Source organism: Hyla sarda, chromosome 10 (genome assembly GCF_029499605.1).
Source record: "Hyla sarda isolate aHylSar1 chromosome 10, aHylSar1.hap1, whole genome shotgun sequence".
Taxonomy (NCBI): Eukaryota; Metazoa; Chordata; class Amphibia; order Anura; family Hylidae; genus Hyla; species Hyla sarda.
In genome coordinates this window covers 82,020,474-82,039,193 of record NC_079198.1, presented here as the reverse complement: position 1 = coordinate 82,039,193, position 18,720 = coordinate 82,020,474, and the positions used below count along the sequence as shown (strand labels likewise).

At 48.1% G+C, this 18,720-nt stretch overlaps 1 protein-coding gene across 2 annotated transcripts in view; it reads left to right on the top strand.

Annotated features, from left to right (window-relative positions):
- Positions 1-18,720, top strand: part of CFAP68 (cilia and flagella associated protein 68) — a 97,411-nt gene that overhangs the window by 662 nt on the left and 78,029 nt on the right. Inside the window, exons 2-4 of one of the 2 annotated variants that reach the window (XM_056541886.1) lie at positions 9,727-9,931; positions 11,532-11,601; positions 13,034-13,204. In XM_056541886.1, the coding sequence (XP_056397861.1) occupies positions 9,728-9,931; positions 11,532-11,601; positions 13,034-13,155 (396 nt within the window). In that variant the 5' untranslated portion in view covers position 9,727 and the 3' untranslated portion in view covers positions 13,156-13,204. Of the gene's footprint in view, positions 1-9,726; positions 9,932-11,531; positions 11,602-13,033; positions 14,796-18,720 lie in introns of those variants that run through there. The other variant, XM_056541885.1, reaches the window with a different exon arrangement.

The following is an 18,720-nucleotide window of genomic DNA, read 5'->3' as shown; positions in this document are numbered from 1 at the left end:
CCCTGACAGCCAAAGGCTGTCAGGGCATGATGGGTGTTGTAGTTTTGCAACAGCTGGAGAGCCACAGGTTGGTGATCACTGCTAGACAGTCTATGGTACTGAGTTAGTTAACTGTCCCATATTCTTATATACACTATATTTGTGTTACTACAGTACACACTAAGGGGAAGAGTGGTGCAGTTGCCCATAGCAACCAATCACATCATTTGGTTTAAAAAGGCCTCTGAAAAATGAAAGAGGTATAGATGAGCGAACTTACAGCAAATTCGATTCGTCACGAACTTCTCGGCTCGGCAGTTGATGACTTATCCTGCGTAAATTAGTTCAGCCTTCAGGTGCTCCGGTGGGCTGGAAAAGGTGGATACATTCCTAGGAAAGAGTCTCCTAGGACTGTATCCACCTTTTCCAGCCCACCGGAGCATCGGAAAGCTGAACTAATTTATGCAGGAAAAGTCATCAACTGCTGAGCCGAGAAGTTCGTGATGAATCGAATTTACTGTAAGTTCGCTCATCTCTAGAAAGAAGCAATCTGATTGGTTGCTATGGGCAACTGCACCACTCTTACTCTACAAGGGTTTTGATAAATACCCCCCCCCCCCCCCCCCAAGAGCCTACAGGACCCCAGGCACAGGGGCCAGTATTGTTTTAAACCCCCTCTTCCCTAAAGTGGCATAAAAATACACTTTACATGAAAACTAGACAAATTGCACCAAGTCCAACAAAATGGCACGTGCAGCATAATGTATTGGGTGCAATACACAAGGGAGGAATTTAACATTGGTGTGTGTAAAAAAAAAAAAATAAATAAATAAAAATAAAAAGGTGCAACATTTGGCGCTTTGGTGCCTTTGCACCTTTTTGTCCTGAAGTGGTTTTATTTCCAAAATTTGTTTACTTGACCTATTTTTGCCCTTTGACCATGCAGTGGTTGAAAATTTATCATGTGCAGCGTCACTCAAAATGTTCCAAATTGTGTCACAGAGGGCTCCGAATGTCGCAAACCAATACCAGCAGTATTTTCACTTAAAAGAACTTACAAAATTCTCACACTGGTGCAAGTGCGCCAAATTTATCACACAGCGTGTTACTTTCAATAAAATAAGGGCACGTACACATAAATTTAACATGGTAAGCTGGTTTTAAAAATGTGTGTAGTTAAACATACACTGGTATGTCAGACACAGCTCTCTTTCTTACATGAATGCTGCATATTTACATAAATCATTTGCCCCTCAAAAATGGCGCACTTCTTAGAAATGTGGCTATTTTTAGACTAGGTTAACATGTGCGCAGATTGCTGTGCTATCATGTCCGGTCAAACAAGGGATGCCATGCTGGAAACCTGACGGATCCCCCAGTTAGGTCATTGGGATCCATCATGAGAACAAAGCCTTAGGCTAAGTTTTCACTTTTTTTTTTTCTGGTAGTTTTTGGAATATTGCCACCGCAGTATTTGAGCCAAAGCCAGAAATGTATTCAAAAGGAATAGGACATATAAAGGAAGGACTTACACGTCTCCTCCCTTATGGATCCACTTCTGACTTTGGCTCAAAAACTGCAGTGGCAGAATTCCAAAAACTAGAAACTTAGCCTTACAACTTCTCTCAACACTTTTGCAACCTGCAGAGGTGAGTGTAAAAGTGTTAACATTTTATGGGAAAGATTTCTCAAAACTTGTGCAGGGGAAAAGTTGACCAGCTTCCCATAGCAACCAATCAGATCACTTCTTTTATTTCTTAGATACTTTTTAAAAAAATAAAAGGAGCGATGTTATTGGTTGCTGTGAACACTGCTAGGATAATGTCTGCTAGAGTGATCAGTCATAGATGTCAACTGGCAAACACATAGAGGGGGATCTATCATTGGCAGAGATTTTTGTTGAATCCGACAGTGTGTGGTTTTCCCACTTGCTGCTCACAATGTATTATGTAGCACAGGCCACTGCAGAAAAGGGTAAAAAGGGTGAAAAGCTCACACACATTCCTATGCTAGCTGGTCACTGGAATGCATTTGTGCAAAATGAATTTTTGAACAAGTGATAAATTCAGCACACCACCCAGTGCATCTGCTGACCAGGCCCTCTGGAAGCGCACAACAACAAAAATTACACAGCCATTGCAAACAACATAGAAAAAAAGTATAAAATTAGATCATTTTGGAGATAGTCAATGCACAAAATAAAAACACACTAGGGGTGATTTATTAAAAACTGTGCAGAGGAAAAGTTGCCCATAGCAACCTATCAGATTGCTTCTTTTGTTTTTGAAAAGGCCTCCATCAAATGAAAGAAGTGATCTGATTGGTTGCTATGGGCAACTCATCAACTGTTCGTCTGCACTAGGGATCGACCGATTATCGGTTTGGCCGATATTATCAGCTGATATTCACGATTTTCTAAGTTATCGGTATCTGCAATTTCCTTGCCGATAATGCGGGCGCTTTAAATCAATGAACTGCAGCAGCTTTTGCGGGGCCAGAGACCGCCGCCCGCTTCTCTCCCCCTGCCTGTCCTGAGTCCAACCACCGCCGCCCGCTTCTCTCCCCCTGCCTGTCCTGAGTCCAACCACCGCCGCTGCCCGATTGCCTCCCCCTGCCTATCCTCTAATCAGAGACCACCGCCGCTGCCCCATTGCCTCCCCCATCCCCGGTTTTATAATTACCTGTTCCCGGGGTCTGTGCTACTTCTGGCTATTGCTGTGCACTGTGCAATGGTGAGTGACGTCCTAAACGTGACGTCACCATCAGTGGCCCGGCGCACAGTGACAGCTCAGGACTCCGGACCCCGGGAACAGGTAATTATAAAACCCGGGATGGGGGAGGCAATGGGGAATCGGCGGCCGTCTCTGGCAGTGTCAGTGGTTGGACTCAGGACCCCAGGACAGGCAGGGGGAGAGAAAAAGTTGGCAGCAGCGGTCTCTGGCCCCGCAAAAGCCGCAGCAGTTCATTTGATTTAAAATGCACGGAATATCGGTATAAGTTATCGGCCTGAAAGTTCACAGGTTATCGATATCGGCTCTGAAGAATCAATATCGGTCAATCCCTAGTCTGCACAGGTTTTGGTTAATCCCCCCCACAGTGCATGCAATTTTGCAGGTGCATGTAAGTTAATAAATTCCCTCCATATTCTTCTCCTGTTCTGTATTTTGATCAGCACTGAAGTGTGCCATGGTGACATGGTGACTATTTGTGAACGGAGTAATAAAGTGTCTTTATATCCACAGACCCACCTCTAGGATCTTCACTAGAGATGATCGAACTTACAGTAAATTCGATTCGTCACGAACTTCTCGGCTCGGCAGTAGATGACTTTTCCTGCATAAATTAGTTCAGCTTTCGGGTGCTCCGGTGGGCTGGAAAAGGTGAATACAGTCCTAGGAGACTCTTTTCTAGGACTGTATCCACCTTTTCCAGCCCACCGGAGCACCTGAAGGCTGAACTAATTTATGCAGGAAAAGTCATCAACTGCCGAGCCGAGAAGTTTGTGACGAATCGAATTTACTGTAAATTCACTCATCTCTAATCTTCACCTATTGTGTATGCAAGTAGACTGTGAATGGAGATTTGTGCACATGACATGACTAGGGTATCATCCACCTGCGCTGTGACCCTTCTTCTTACTTACTCCCCCCATAAAAGACACGGACCACATACTTTTGGTATAAAGGCCACAGCGGCCATTTTATTCAAAACATCATAACTTAATCCTCAAATATTAATTAACCTTTAAATAACATTAAACATACTCATGTAACATTACCTGACCACACATATCCCTATACAAACAAACTAGTGCAAATATCCTTTAACTCGACTCTACCACCTAGCCAGAGAGAGGACTTGGAGGCATCCCAAATTTTCCTCGGGTCTCCTACTTTGCCCTGGGTCGTCCCTTCCCTTAACCCCAGGGCACCGCCTTCAGAGACCCCCGCCACTTTGGGCCTCTCCCGCAGGGTTTCACCACACGAGGCTGGGTACCGCCCCCAGCCTCACCATCCCATTCAGTGCCAACTCTCTCCAATTGTCTCCAAGTCCCCCTCTAGCTCCTGCCACCGACGGCCTCTTGTGACTCCTTACAAGCGGCCGCTCCCCCACAACTGAACCGCCCTCTCCAACATGTCTCGTATTTCCCACGCCCAAAGATCCGTCCCAATGGGATTCAAATGGACCCCATCAGGCCCCAAAAACTCGGAACAGGCAACCTCCAGTTCCCTGTGCCTGACCGCCAGGCCCCCGTTCCTAGCCACAAAACGACTGACCACTCTATTAACTTTTGCCCGCGCCCTGTTCAGGCTAGCCACCGACCTTGCCCGCTTCCATTTAAGCCTGGCCACAATGTCCGACCATATGATAAAAATCCCCGGAAATGACGACCAGATTCTCAACAGGTCCAGCTTAATGTCCCTCATCAAGGACCTGGCCGTCCTACCCCCCAAGTCGTTGCCCCCCACGTGAAGGACTAACACATCAGGGGCCCTATCAAGGTCGACATATTTCTGTAAAAACGGCAAAGCTCCCCCCCCACAGCAACCCACCTTGCCCCAACCACCTCACCTGTGCCTCTTCCCTGGAAAACCCCAATTGCCGCCCATCCGGGCGCACCGCGGCCCTCGCCGCACCCCTCACCACATATGAGTGTCCCAGGATCCAGATTAGGCACGGCGCAGCACCTGAAAAACATAAACAACAAACAAAAACCCCTTACAGCAACAAACCCACCGAAATTACATCAAATGAGGACGCACATATAAACAAAATCTATCAGATTCCCACCGGCCTATCCGCCGTATAGCATCTGGTCCCAGCCCCCACCTTGCAGCCTCTGTAGCAGCCCCAATCCTGAATGAATGGGAACTAAAGTCCCCACTACCCCTACCCAGTTTTTTCAAGGCCAGCTGGAAAACTCGAATAAACTGAAACCTAGATAAAAATTCACCACTTTCGTGCATCAGCAATGGCCCCCCCATTGCCGGGCGAATAGCCATGTATGCCCTAAAACAAGACACCGGGCACATGCCCGACCCAGCCAACGGCGCCAATCTCACCACAAAACCCCGACCCAACTGATCTGTCTTGGAGCGCCGGACCACACATGCCAAATTACCCCCGTCATCAGTCACATCAGACACCAACAACCCTCCCACCGAGACCTTACTCGGCGCCACCAATTCCGACACCCGAAACGCTCCAAAAAACGCTAATGAAAAAGCAAGCCGAAACAGAACCAGCTCAAAATTCGAAAGACACACCCGGGACAAAACACCACCTAACTCCACTAACAAAGAAAAGGACACCGGCCTCCTGGAGTCCCTAACCTGCAAGCCCCTCCGAAACCCCCTGGCCGCCTTTCTAACCAAAAACGCCTTAGTAGCGTCCTGCATTCCCCGTACCTGAAACCAAAACGCCAAAGCCGACAGCCGCCGGCTAAGTCCGGACCCGGACACCCCGTCCCCATACAACCTCCCCACAAAACACAAGACTGCCGCCTCCCAATCCCCCACAGACTGCAACACACCCATACCTGCCACCAGTTCTTCCCACTCTTTCCAGCACTTACAATAGCCGGCCCAGGTGCTCGCACAGACCGACCGCCTGACAAGCCCAAAAGCCGCCGTTAAACCACTCTCCACAGCTCCTCCGGACATGCGATCCCTTCGACCTCCGCTTCCGGTGCCAACGCCCGAAATCGACCCCACTGGAAACGAGAAAGGGAGTCAGCAATTTCGTTCTGAACCCCAGGAACATGCAAGGCAACAAACTGCGCATTAAGACGCAACCCCCTCAACACCAGCTGCCGCAACAAACGCACAACCGGCGGCGAATTCGCCGTCTGCGCATTAATTGCTTGCACCACCCCCAGATTATCGCACCGAAAGCATACCTTCTTGTCCCGGAGCCTATCCCCCCAAATCTCAACCGCCACCAGAATAGGAAATAATTCCAATAGAGCCAAGTTCCGCACCAGCCCTGCCGACCTCCACTCATCCGGCCATGCACCGACGCACCATTCCCCCTGCCAATATACACCGAACCCATGGCTCCCCGACGCATCGGTAAACAACTCCAGATCCCAATTAGACACTTGCCCCCCCATGATGACCGACCTACCATTATAGACCTCCAAAAACTCCGCCCACACCGCCAAGTCAGCTCGCAGATCCGCAGTCAGGCGAACATAATGCCGCGGCCTGGTCACCCCCGCGGTCGCTGCCGCCAACCTGCGGCAGAAGACACGCCCCATCGGCATAATGCGACAGCCTACCCAACAACGACTGCAAGTCCCTAAGTTGCAACTTCCGCATCCCGCCGACGCCACCGCCCCCTTTAATTCACTCAGTTTATCTTCAGGCAGCCGGCATTCCATGGCCACCGTGTCTATTACCAAGCCCAAAAACTTCAATTGAGTGGACGGCCCCTCCGTCTTGTCGGGCGCCAAGGGCACCCCAAAGCCAGCCGCCACCCTCTCCATAGTCTGCAATAACACCGAACACAACGCCGAACCACCCGGACCCACAAACAAAAAATCGTCGAGGTAATGCATCACCGAATCAACTTGAGACTCGGCCCGCACTACCCATTCCAGAAACCTGCTAAAACACTCAAACAGTGCGCACGACACCGAGCACCCCATAGGTAAACATTTATCCACAAAATACTCCCCCTCCCAACAACACCCCAACAACACAAAACTAACCTGGTGCACCGGCAAAAGGCGAAACGCCGCCTCAATGTCTGTCTTAGCCAAAAGCGCCCCCCTCCCATATTTCCGGACCCAAGCCAGCGCCGCATCAAAAGAGGTATACGTCACTGCGCACACCTCCGGATCAATCCCGTCATTCACCGAGCCTCCCACCGGATGTGAAAGGTGGTGAATAAGCCGGAATCTATTCGGCTCCTTCTTCGGAACGAGCCCCAAAGGGGACACCCGTAATTCCGGCAAAGGAACCTCCGGAAATGGGCCCGCCATGCGGCCCAACGACACCTCCTTCAACAACTTCTCCCTAACCACCTCCGGGTGCCGCAGAGCCGACACCAAATTCCTAACCACCCCTTGCGGTTTAACATTGGCACACGGGATACGAAATCCTAACTCAAACCCCTCCCTCAACAGTCGAGCATCCCCCCTATTTGGGTACTTGTCTAAAAACGGCCCCATCCTTGCCACCCTCACTGGTGTTTCCCCCCTTGTGCTCAATCTCCGATCACCCTCTCTTCCCTTTTTTAAAACATCGGGACAAACTGTGAGCACCTCCGCAACCGGAGCATTCATGCTTAAAACGGCATCCCTCCCCGAATCGGCATTGCCCCTCATTAAACTGCCAGCAGCACCCTTTACCCGTCCCCGCCGGCCGACCGGACCCAGATCCGGTCGCACCGGCCCCGTCCCGAAAGGACTGGCCCACACCCTTCGTTGCCGCCATCAACCTCATCCAAAGCCCAATGTCTTTATGATCCCAGCGTAAAGAAGGCCTAACCGCCTTCCGCTGCCGGAACTGTTCATCATACCGCAACCAAGCGGTACCCCCATAAACCCTGTACGCCTCCCCCACTGAATCCATGTAACAAAAAAGACCTGAACAATTCCCAGGCGCTTTCTCCCCAATGACACTGGCTAGGATGGCGAAGGCCTGCAACCAATTGGAAAACGTCCGGGGTATCAACCGATACCGCCGACGCTCCTCCTCTTCCTTCTTAGACTCGTCCGGCTTCACGCTGTCTAAATTAAATTTCTCCAGAGGCAAGAGAGAAAATATCTCCACATACTCATCCTTCCATATTTTCTCCCTGACCTCCGCCTTCAAATGAGCCCCCAGCGGCCCTTCAAAACAGACATAAACCTCCCCCCTAGCCGCATCCGCCAATCTCACCTCATCCCCCGCCTTAGCCGCCGGCGCCGCGGGCGCCCCCACTATCGCACCCCTCCCTATCTCGACTTCAGTACCAACCGCAGCCGTCACCACTGCAGACCCCCCACTCCCCCCAGCTGCCTTGTCTGCCGCCACCAACCCCTGCGGACCCTGTCCTGCCTCCCACACAGCAACCGGGGACCCCCTGCTAGACGCGGCCCTGTCCTGCAAAAGACTTCTAACATCACGCAGCAAAGACTGTAGCCCCTCCCACAAACCCCCCACCCCCCACCCCATTGGACAATGAAGCAGACTCACCAAGCCTCTCTGGCCCCAGGTGACCAGCGGCTGTAGCTCCCGAATCTCCACCAGCACCCGATGCAGCAGCTCCCGTAGATCCAGACGGCACGCGGTGGGCAGACCCCGCTGTTGCAGCTCCACGAACATCCACTCCATCAGCAGCAACACTGCCTCCAGCTGGTGCAGGCGGCTCCACCACACTCCCAGCCACAGACAGCCTGCGTCTTCCTCCTGCCCCGACTCCTCTTGTCTCCACTCTCCTGACCACAGAGGCAAGTCTCTCTCCTGTAGCACTCAAGGCAGGGGAGTCCCGGCCCCTCCCCTCCCCTCCCCATCACTGCTCAGTTCAGCTGAGCTCACTTCAGACGTGCCCAGGGCCAGACCATTCCCCGACCTCCCCCGTGCAGGATCTTGGCCTCTCCCGTCGTCATGGTGCCCAGACCTCCGGCCCCTATAGTTCCTGGGGGCCTCAGCGATACCGGAAGCCTCCTCCTGGCTCCCTCCAACAGCCACCCGCGTGCTTCGTGCGCCCCTCCGGGCCACTGGAGAAACACTGCGCCTCCTCCCCGACCTCCGGGCCCCCCTCGCTCTCGGAACATCAGAGCGAGGGACAGCCGTATCGTCCAGGTTCGCGTTGCGGCCTCCTCTCCCAGCAGCCGCGACAGCGCCGCTCGTCTCCGCCACCCGCTGCACGCCCGGTGGATTTCTTCCCGCCCCCCTGCCCTCAGGAGTGGGATCGGATGGTGCAGGGGTAGCGAGAGGGTCCCGCAAGGGGCTCGCATGGCGGCGGCGGGTGCGTGGAATTACCTCCGGGCTCAGGCGCGAAGGGGGCCTGGATCGGCGGGCACTGGACCTGGGGGCCCCGGATCCCTCTGCAGCGCTCCCGGCCTGAAGACCCTGCAGCTGCGGCACCAGCCAGTCAGCGCCCCTCGCCACTACCTCGTCCCGGACCCTCCGCATCAGATCTTCCAGCGCAGCATCCATGGTAAGCCCAACTTTCTCCCTCGATGTCTCCTCGGCCAGTGGTCACTGTCCCCACTGCCCCCTTTATTTATAACTTACCCTAACTCTCTGCCCCTTGTCCCCCATCTGCCCTCCCTGAACTTTCCCTGACCCCGGACGCTCCAGAGCTGTCCCCTGTCATGGACCCCCTCCCCTCCCATACTGTCCGGTCCGGGGTTGTCTTGCAAGTCTGGAGACCCCCATCCTCCCAGCATTCAGAGTCTGGAGACCCCATCCTCCCAGTATACAGAGTCTGAAGCCCCCCCTCTTTACACATATATGGAGTCTGAATACCCCTGTTCTCTCAGTATATGAGTCTGAAGATTCCCATTCTCCTAGTATGTAGTCTGGAGCCCCCATTCTCCGATATGGTATATTCACACTATCACCCCTGGGATCCCCGCCTATTGGGAGAGACTGGTAGTGGCATATATGACATGCAAGACTTCTTTTGATACATGGAGGTCCCCTTACCTGTCAGACATTTATGACATATGCACAGTATATGCCGGTATAAGTCTATATTTGGAAAAGATGTGTTTTTATTTGTCAGTACATCTAACTTGTGTTCCTTCTGCAGAATGTCTCATTTTGGTTCTGATCTAAAAGCTGATGGACATGGTGAAGTATGGCTAGATCTTAGGCCTGAGACCAAGTTCAAGCAGTATGGATGGAGGTGCACAACCAAAGAGGACGCTTACTGCAACAAGACTCTCATTGGAAACTGGAATCAGGAACGATACGACCTACGTAAACTGGAGGAAAGAAAGCCATTGCCTTCTCAGGTACTACTGAGTGAAATCTGTGAGGTAGCATGGCTGCAACTTACCTTGCTAAGGGATTTAGATGCTGTACCAAGCAGTACTATGGGAAAAGACGTAGATAGGTCAGGAGCATTTTATTATAAGTAAACATGGACCAGATAGGCTTTAAGGGCCAATTGTTACCAGTGATCATCCTAATTGCCCAAAATAAATAAAACACTGATGACAGCAAAAACCAAGTAGTGAAATAAAGCTAAATTGATCATTTATGTTCCCAGAATACCCCACCTTTCTTATAACAGAACATTGCCCTCGTTTTAGATGTTATAACAGATGAATGAGTGTAAGGCCATGTTCACACAGCAGAATGTCTGTCTGGAAAACACGGACATGCCTGCACTAGGACCACTCGGTAATGCACCATTTCCATAGAAGGCAATTCATTTCCGAGCAGATTCCACCAAAATAATTGACATATTCTCTCAACAGATGTTTTTCTTTGAAAGCAATGTGTGGTAACGGGGTGTGATGAGGACAGATGTTGTTACCCTAGGGGCAGATGGCATTAACCCCTTGTATTCATGACGCCAGGGCGTGGTTTAGCATCTAACCACCCGAAGGTATACTGCTGGATCCTGGGCTAGGCAAGGGGGCAATAAACACTCTGACGCCAAGTTACGGACAATGGTAGCTTTACTGAGGGTAGACAGTTGGTAAAGTCTATACAGTTCAGCCAGGGCCCAAGGAGGTGACCAGTGATCCAGAGACCTTAGGGGCTTGCTGGAACTTGTAGTAGGACTGGACAATTGAATGCAGACCACGCTGACTTGAAAGATGACAGGGACTGACTTGACTTGACTCATAAAGCTGTGACTTTATCTTACTTGACTTGATGGTGGCTGCAGGACTTGACTTTGAGGTCTCCAACACTCTGGACACACATACACTAGGTACGACTGCACTGGACCTCAGCAAAGACTCCACCTCGGGCTTTTATGGGGGAGAGTAGCAGGGAGCCCATAGGTCACTCTTGGGATCACCTTGTCAATGGTACCTCCTGGGTAACAATCACATGACATATCATATGGTATAACTCTTAAAGCAACATTACATTTTATAACACTTTACATGGTAAAACATATTTACAATGGCGAAACAAGTGCAGGGGGCCTTGGGGACACTGAAGGAGGCTGCCTGACAGGGCAGCAGGAGCACGGGGCAACACCTCCCGTACTGGGCAACCACAAATGGGACTCTGCTGCAAAAGAATTTCCGAGCAGAATTTTTCTGCCGGATTCTGCTCTGAAATTCCATTTTGTTGAAAATGGCCTAGCACCACCCTTAACTTACTTTGCGTTAAAAGTCCCTGGGTCAGTGAGTTGTCAACAGTGTTATATGACGTTTGTGCCTGGTCCCTGCATAGGATACATTAAAAGGCAAAATAAATAGGACTAAACGTGATGCCAGTCATGAGACCAGATAAGCATTTAACTGAAAGCTTCAGATATGACAGGTTTACTTAGCTTTTCTTTTTTATTCACCAGGTGGTAGGGCCAAGCTTCATTCTTGTTAAGAATATTCATGATTTAGATTACTTTCAAATTTGGTTTCTTTTTTCCAGTATGCGCACTACTTTGAGACCTCATATAATGCTGAATATCTCAGGAACAGCGGCTCTGCAGGAAGGCAAGGTACAGAACTAGGACATCAAACTATCACTGTAATAACCCAGACAAGTGGTGTTCATAGAGAAGAGATGGCCTCACATCTCATAGAGTTCAAAATGGGGCTCCACATATTGTCCAGGCACATCCAATGCTCACTTTCCCCTATAAAGGAAAGAAGGACGACTGCCATTTCTGTGGAGATGAATGCCTATTTACATATGGCATGGCAGTGTGGTGTTGCATCTATCCCCCTCATCAGATAACCCCCCTTGGAGTTGTTGATATTGCACTAAGCAGATTCAAATCTAGGTCAGACACATATTCTTTCTTATTTAAAACCATCAAAAGATATATATATGCTTGGAGGAAAAGTAAGCAGAAAGTTAAAGTGTACCTGTCATCAACAAAAATGTTTTATATAATGTAGATAATACCATTACATGTATATTTGTAACATACATTGGTTAAAAAATATGTATATTTTTGTCCCTGCAGCTATTGCCTGTGTGTCTCTATGAGGAGTCCAAATACAGGAAGTGAAGGTGGCCAAGCAGGGCTCTGTGCAGTGAGGACATGCAGGGCTCTGTACACTGAGGACAAGCAGGGCTCTGTACACTGAGGACAAGTAGGGCTCTGTGCACTGAGGACAAGCAGGGCTCTGTACACTGAGTACAAGCAGGGCTCTGTGCAATGAGGACAAGCAGGGCTCTGTACACTGAGGACAAGCAGGACTCTGTGCACTGAGGACAATCAGGGCTCTGTACACTGAGGACAAGCAGGGCTCTGTGCAATGAGGACAAGCAGGACTCTGTGCAGTGAGGACAAGCAGGGCTCTGTACACTGAGGACAAGCAGGGCTCTGTGCACTGAGGACAAGCAGGGCTCTGTGCACTGAGGACAAGTAGGGCTCTGTGCACTGAGGACAAGCAGGGCTCTGTGCACTAAGGACAAGCAGGGCTCTGTGCACTGAGGACAAGCAGGGCTCTGTGCACTGAGGACAAGCAGGGCTCTGTGCATTGAGGCTCTGTGACATATGGACTCACATATGAGGATTATTGACAGGCCAGCAGCCTGCACAGAGCCCTGCTTGTCCTGCACTCACTTCCTGTATTTGGACTCATCATAGAGACACGCAGGCAATAGCTGCAGAGACAGCATTTTTTCACCCAAACATATACACATTTTTACCCAATGTATATTACAAATATGCATATAATGTTGTTATCTACATTATACAAAAAGTTTTTGTTGACGACAGGTACACTTTAATAAAGTGTGCACACCCTCTTCATATGTGCAACATTGCCGTGGGATATAAGTACGTCCCAATAACCATTAAAAGCTGCAGCACTAGTACATATCTATACAGTACAGCATAAACATAGTGCTTGAAATAACTATACATACAGATTTTTGTGTATAGTTATGTAAACTCCAGTTATACTTTTTTTTTTCAGTCTTCAAGAAAGAGCCTTATGTTTTCCCTGGACATCAACCTGAACTAATCCCACCACAATACAGACCTCAGCTAAAATCCTGCTACATGATTGACTATGGCAACTCTAAGCCATCACCTTGATGTCATAAAGGAACAGTATAGAGAAAAATCTTGCTACTTAGATTTTATGGTACTTTTCAGTTTAAATTGCTCTATAAATCAAGTCCAGTATAACATGAATTTAGAAAAGACACCTTACACTTGTTTGGACATTACGTGTCACCAGCCTCCCGTATTATCAAAGCTTTCTCTTTTCATAATATTTCCTCACATGGACACACCACTGGGGAGTAAGTCTTCTGTCCTTGAGTGGTCTCCAACATTATATCCCTTTTCTATTAGAAGAATGAAGGATCATGTTATTTGCATAAATTTCCAACTTGTGTTGCAATACTGGAAAAAAAAAATTTAACCCCTTAAGGACCAGGCCATTTTACACCTTAGGACCAGAGCGTTTTTTGCACATCTTTTGTCACTTTAAACATTAATAACTCTGGAATGCTTTTAGTTATTAATCTGATTCCGAGATTGTTTTTTCGTGACATATTCTACTTTAACATAGTGGTAAAATTTTGTGGTAACTTGCATCCTTTCTTGGTGAAAAATCCCAAAATTTGATGAAAAATTTGAAAATTTTGCATTTTTCTAACTTTGAAGCTTTCTGCTTGTAAGAAAAATGGATATTCAAAATATATATTTTTTTATTCACATTTCCAATATGTCTACTTTATGTTTTCATCATAAAATTGACGAGTTTTTACTTTTGGAAGACACCAGAGGGCTTCAAAGTTCAGCAGCAATTTTCCAATTTTTCACAAAATTTTGAACCTCGCTTTTTTTCAGAGACCAGTTCAGGTTTGAAGTGGATTTGAAGGGTCTTCCCATTAGAAATACCCCACAAATGGCCCCATCATAAAAACTAAACCCCCCAAAGTATTTAAAATGACAATCAGTAAGTGTTTTAACCCTTTAGGTGTTTCACAGGAATAGCAGCAAAGTGAAGGAGAAAATTCACAATCTTTATTTTTTACACTCGCATGTTCTTGTAAACCCAATTTTTGAATTTTTACAAGGGGTAAAAGGAGAAAATGTATACTTATATTTGTAGCCCAATTTCTCTCGAGTAAGCACATACCTCATATGTCTATGTAAAGTGTTCGGCGGCGCAGTAGAGGGCTCAGAAGCGAAGGAGCGACAAGGGGATTTTGGAGAGCACGTTTTTCAGAAATGGTTTTTGGGGGGCATGTTGCATTTAGGAAGCCCCTATGGTGCCAGAACAGCAAAAATAACCCACATGGCATACCATTTTGGAAACTAGACCCCTTGGGGAACGTAACAAGGAATAAAGTGAGCCTTAATACCCCACAGGTGTTTCACGACTTTTGCATATGTAAAAAAAATAAAAAAATTTTCTCACTAAAATGTGTGTTTCCCCCCAAATTTCAAATTTTTTTGCAAGGGTTAATAGCAGAAAATACCCCCCAAAATTTGTAACCCCATCTCTTCTGAGTATGGAGGCACCCCATAAGTTGGCATGAAGTGCATTACGGGCGAACTACAATGCTCCGAAGAGAAGGAGTGATATTTGACTTTTTGAGAGCAAATTTTGCTCGGGGGGCATGTCGCATTTAGGAAGCCCCTATGGTGCCACAAAAGCAAAAAATACCCACATGGCATACCATTTTGGAAACTAGACCCCTTGGGGAACGTAACAAGGAATAAAGTGAGCCTTAATACCCCACACGGGTTTCACGACTTTTGCATATGTAAAAAAATATATATTTTTTTTCACTAAAATGTGTGTTTCCCCCCAAATTTCACATTTTTGCAAGGGTTAATAGCAGAAAATACCCCCCCAAATTTGTAACCCCATCTCTTCTGAGTATGGAGGTACCCCATAAGTGGACCTGAAGTGCACTACGGGTGAACTACAATGTTCAGAAGAGGAGGAGCACCATTGAGCTTTTGGAAAGAGAATTCGTTTGGAATGGTAGTCAGGGGCCATGTGCATTTACAAAGCCCCCCGTGGTGCCAGAACAGTGGACCCCCCCCCCACATGTGACCCCATTTTGGAAACTACACCCCACACAGAATTTAATAAGTGGTGCAGTGAGCATTTACACCCCACTGGCGTTTGACAGATCTTTGGAACAGTGGGCTGTGCAAATGGAAAATTTAATTTTTCATTTTCACGGATCACTGTTCCAAAAATCTGTCAGACACCTGTGGGGCGTAAATGCTCACTGTACCCCTTATTACATTACATGAGGGGTGTAGTTTCCAAAATGGGGTCACATATGGGGGGGGGGTCCATTGTTCTGGTACCATGGGGGCTTTGTAAACACATGTGGCCTTCAATTCCGGACAATTTTTCTCTTCAAAATCCCAATGGCGCTCCTTCTCTTCTGAGCATTGTAGTGCACCCATAGAGCACTTTACATCCACATATGGGGTATGCTCTTACTCAGAAGAAATGGGGGTTACAAATTTTAGGGGGCTTTTTTTTATTTTCCCTTGTGAAAATGAAAAATTTAGGGTGACACCAGCATTTTAGTGAAATTATTTTTTTTTTTTTTTCATTTTCCCATCCAACTTTAATGAAAATTTGTCAAACACCTGTGGGGTGTTCAGGCTCACTATACCCCTTGTTACGTTCCGTGAGGGGTGTCGTTTCCAAAATGGGGTCACATGTGGGTATTTATTTTTTGGGGTTTATGTCAGAACCGCTGTAAAATCTGCCACCCCTGTGCAAATCACCAATTTAGGCCTCAAATGTACATGGTGCGCTCTCACTCCTGAGCCTTGTTGTGCGCCCGCAGAGCATTTTACGCCCACACATGGGGTATCTCCGTACTCAGGAGAAATTGTGTTACAAATTTTGGGGGTCTTTTTTCCCTTTTACCTCCAGTGAAAATAAAAAGTAAAGGACAACACCAGCATGTTAGTGAAAAAAAATTTTTTTTTTTACACTAACAGGCTGGTGTAGACCCCAACTTTTCTTTTTCATAAGGGGTAAAAGGAAAAAAAGCCCCAAAAATTTGTAGTGCAATTTCTCCCGAGTACGGAGATACCCCATATGTGGCACTAAACTGTTTCCTTGAAATACGACAGGGCTCTGAAGTGAGAGAGCGCCATGCGCATTTGAGGACTAAATTAGGGATTGCACAGGGGTGGACATAGGGGTATTCTACGCCAGTGATTCCCAAACAGGTCGCCTCCAGCTGTTGCTAAACTCCCAGCATTCCTGGACAGTTAGTGGCTGTCCGTAAATGCTGGGAGTTGTTGTTTTGCAACAGCTGGAGGCTCTGTTTTGGAAACACTGCCGTACAATACGTTTTTTATTTTTCATTAGGGGGACAGTGTAAGGGGGTGTATATGTAGTGTTTTACTCTTTATTATGTGTAAGTGTAGTGTAGTGTTTTTAGGGTACGTTCACACTGGCGGGTTACGGTGAATTTACCGCTAGGAGTTTGCGCTGCGGTGAAAAATTTGCCACAGCTCATACTTGAAGCAGAAAACTTACTGTAAACCCGCCAGTGTGAATGTACCCTGTACGTTCACATGGGGGGGCAAACCTCCAGCTGTTTCAAAACTACAACTCCCAGCATGTACTGACAGACCGTGCATGCTGGGAGTTGTACTTTTGCAACAGCTGGAGGCACACTGGTTGGAAAACCTTCATTTAGGTTCTGTTACCTAACTCAGTATTTTCCAACCAGTGTGCCTCTACTGTTGCAAAACTTCAACTCCCAGCATGTACTGATCGCTGAAAGGCATGCAGGGAGATTTAGTTATGCAACAGCTGGAGGGATCGCAACTACAACTCCCAGCATGCAGAGACAGCTGTTTGCTGTTTAGGCTTGCTGGGAGTTGCAGTTTTGCAACATTTGGAGAGCTATAGTTTAGAGACCACTGCACAGTGGTCTCCAAACTGTGGACCTCCAGATGTTGCAAAACTACAACTCCCAGCATGCCCAGACAGCAGTTTGCTGTCTGGGCATGCTGGGAGTTGTAGTTTTGCAAGATCTGGAGGTGCACAGTATAGAGATCACTTTGAAGTGGTCTCTAACTGTAGACCTCCAGCTGTTGCAAAACTGCAACTCCCAGCAAGCCTAAACAGCTCTCTGGGCATGCTGGGAATTTTGCAACATGTGGAAGGTTACAGTTTAGAGACCACTATAGTGGTCTCAGACTGTAGCCCTCCAGATGTTGCTAAGTAACTCACCGGCTTCCGTTGGATCCAGGGAGCTGCGTCGCCGTCCTCTTCTTCCGCCGATCGTCGCCCGCTGCCGCCGCTGATCGTCGCCCGCTGCCGTCGCTGATGGGTAAGTGGATCTTCGGCGCCGGTCCCTGTCTGTTTCCCCGTTCTGCCCCGCCTATTGTGGGAGGGCAGGACGGGGAAACCGAAAGTAAACCCCTCCGCCCCCGATCTGCTATTGGTGGTCGCGTCTAGACCACCAATAGCAGAGATAGGAGGGGTGGCAACCCTGCCACCTCACTCCTATCGCTACAGGGGGATCGTGGGTGTCTAGGACACCCGCGATCCCCCTTCTATTCCGGGTCACCGGGTCACCATAGACCCGTATGACCCGGAATCGGCGCAAATCGCAAGTGTGAATTCACTTGCGATTTGCGCCGATCGCCGACATGGGGGGGTCTAATGACCCCCCTGGGCATTTGCGCGGGGTGCCTGCTGATAGATATCAGCAGTCACCCCAGCCCGATCCCCGCCCGGCGCGCGGCGGGGACCGAAATTCCCACGGGCGTACAGGTACGCCCTTGGTCCTTAAGTACCAGGGAGCAAAGGTGTACCTGTACGCCCTTGGTCCTTAAGGGGTTAAAGGGGTACTCCGGTGGAAAACATTTTTTTTTTTTAAATCAACTGGTGCCAGAAAGATAAACAGATTTGTAAATTACTTCTATTAAAAAGTCTTTACCCTTCCAGTACTTTTTAGCAGCTGTATGCTATAGAGGAAATTATTTTCTTTTTAAATTTCTTTTTTGTTTTTTCCACAGTGCTCTCTGCTGACACCTGATGCCCATATCAGGAACTGTCCAGAGCAGGAGAAAATCCCCATTGCAAACCTATGCTGCTCTGGACAGTTCCAGACACAGACAGAGGTGTCAGCAGAGAGCACTGTGGACAAGGCAAAAAAGAAATTCAAAAAGAAAATAATTTCCTCTGTAGCATACAGCTGCTAAAAAGTACTGGAAGGGTAAAGATTTTTTAATATAAGTCATTTACAAATCTGTTTAACTTTCTGGCACCAGTTGATTTAAAAAAAAAAAAAAATGTTTTCCACCGGAATATCCTTTTTGTTACTGGCTAGCAGGGTGTTAATTACTTTTTCAGAGAAACCCTTCCTCTCTAGCTGGAGCTTCTCAGATTCCAGGCTGACTGAGGGTATGAACCTGACTGTGCTGGATCTGACCCTGGGTAAGTAGATCTGGATGAGGAGGGAACAGTATTGGATCTTCCAGACTCATTGATTTTAAAAGAGGAAACCAACTCCTTTTGGACCAAAAGGGGACGATCAGGATTCACATACAAAAGTGGATCATCAGCTTGTGTAGTACTCTTGGGATAAGGACTATTGGGGGAAGGCGTATCCCAGGCTGAAAGACCAGTCTTGAACTAAAGCATCC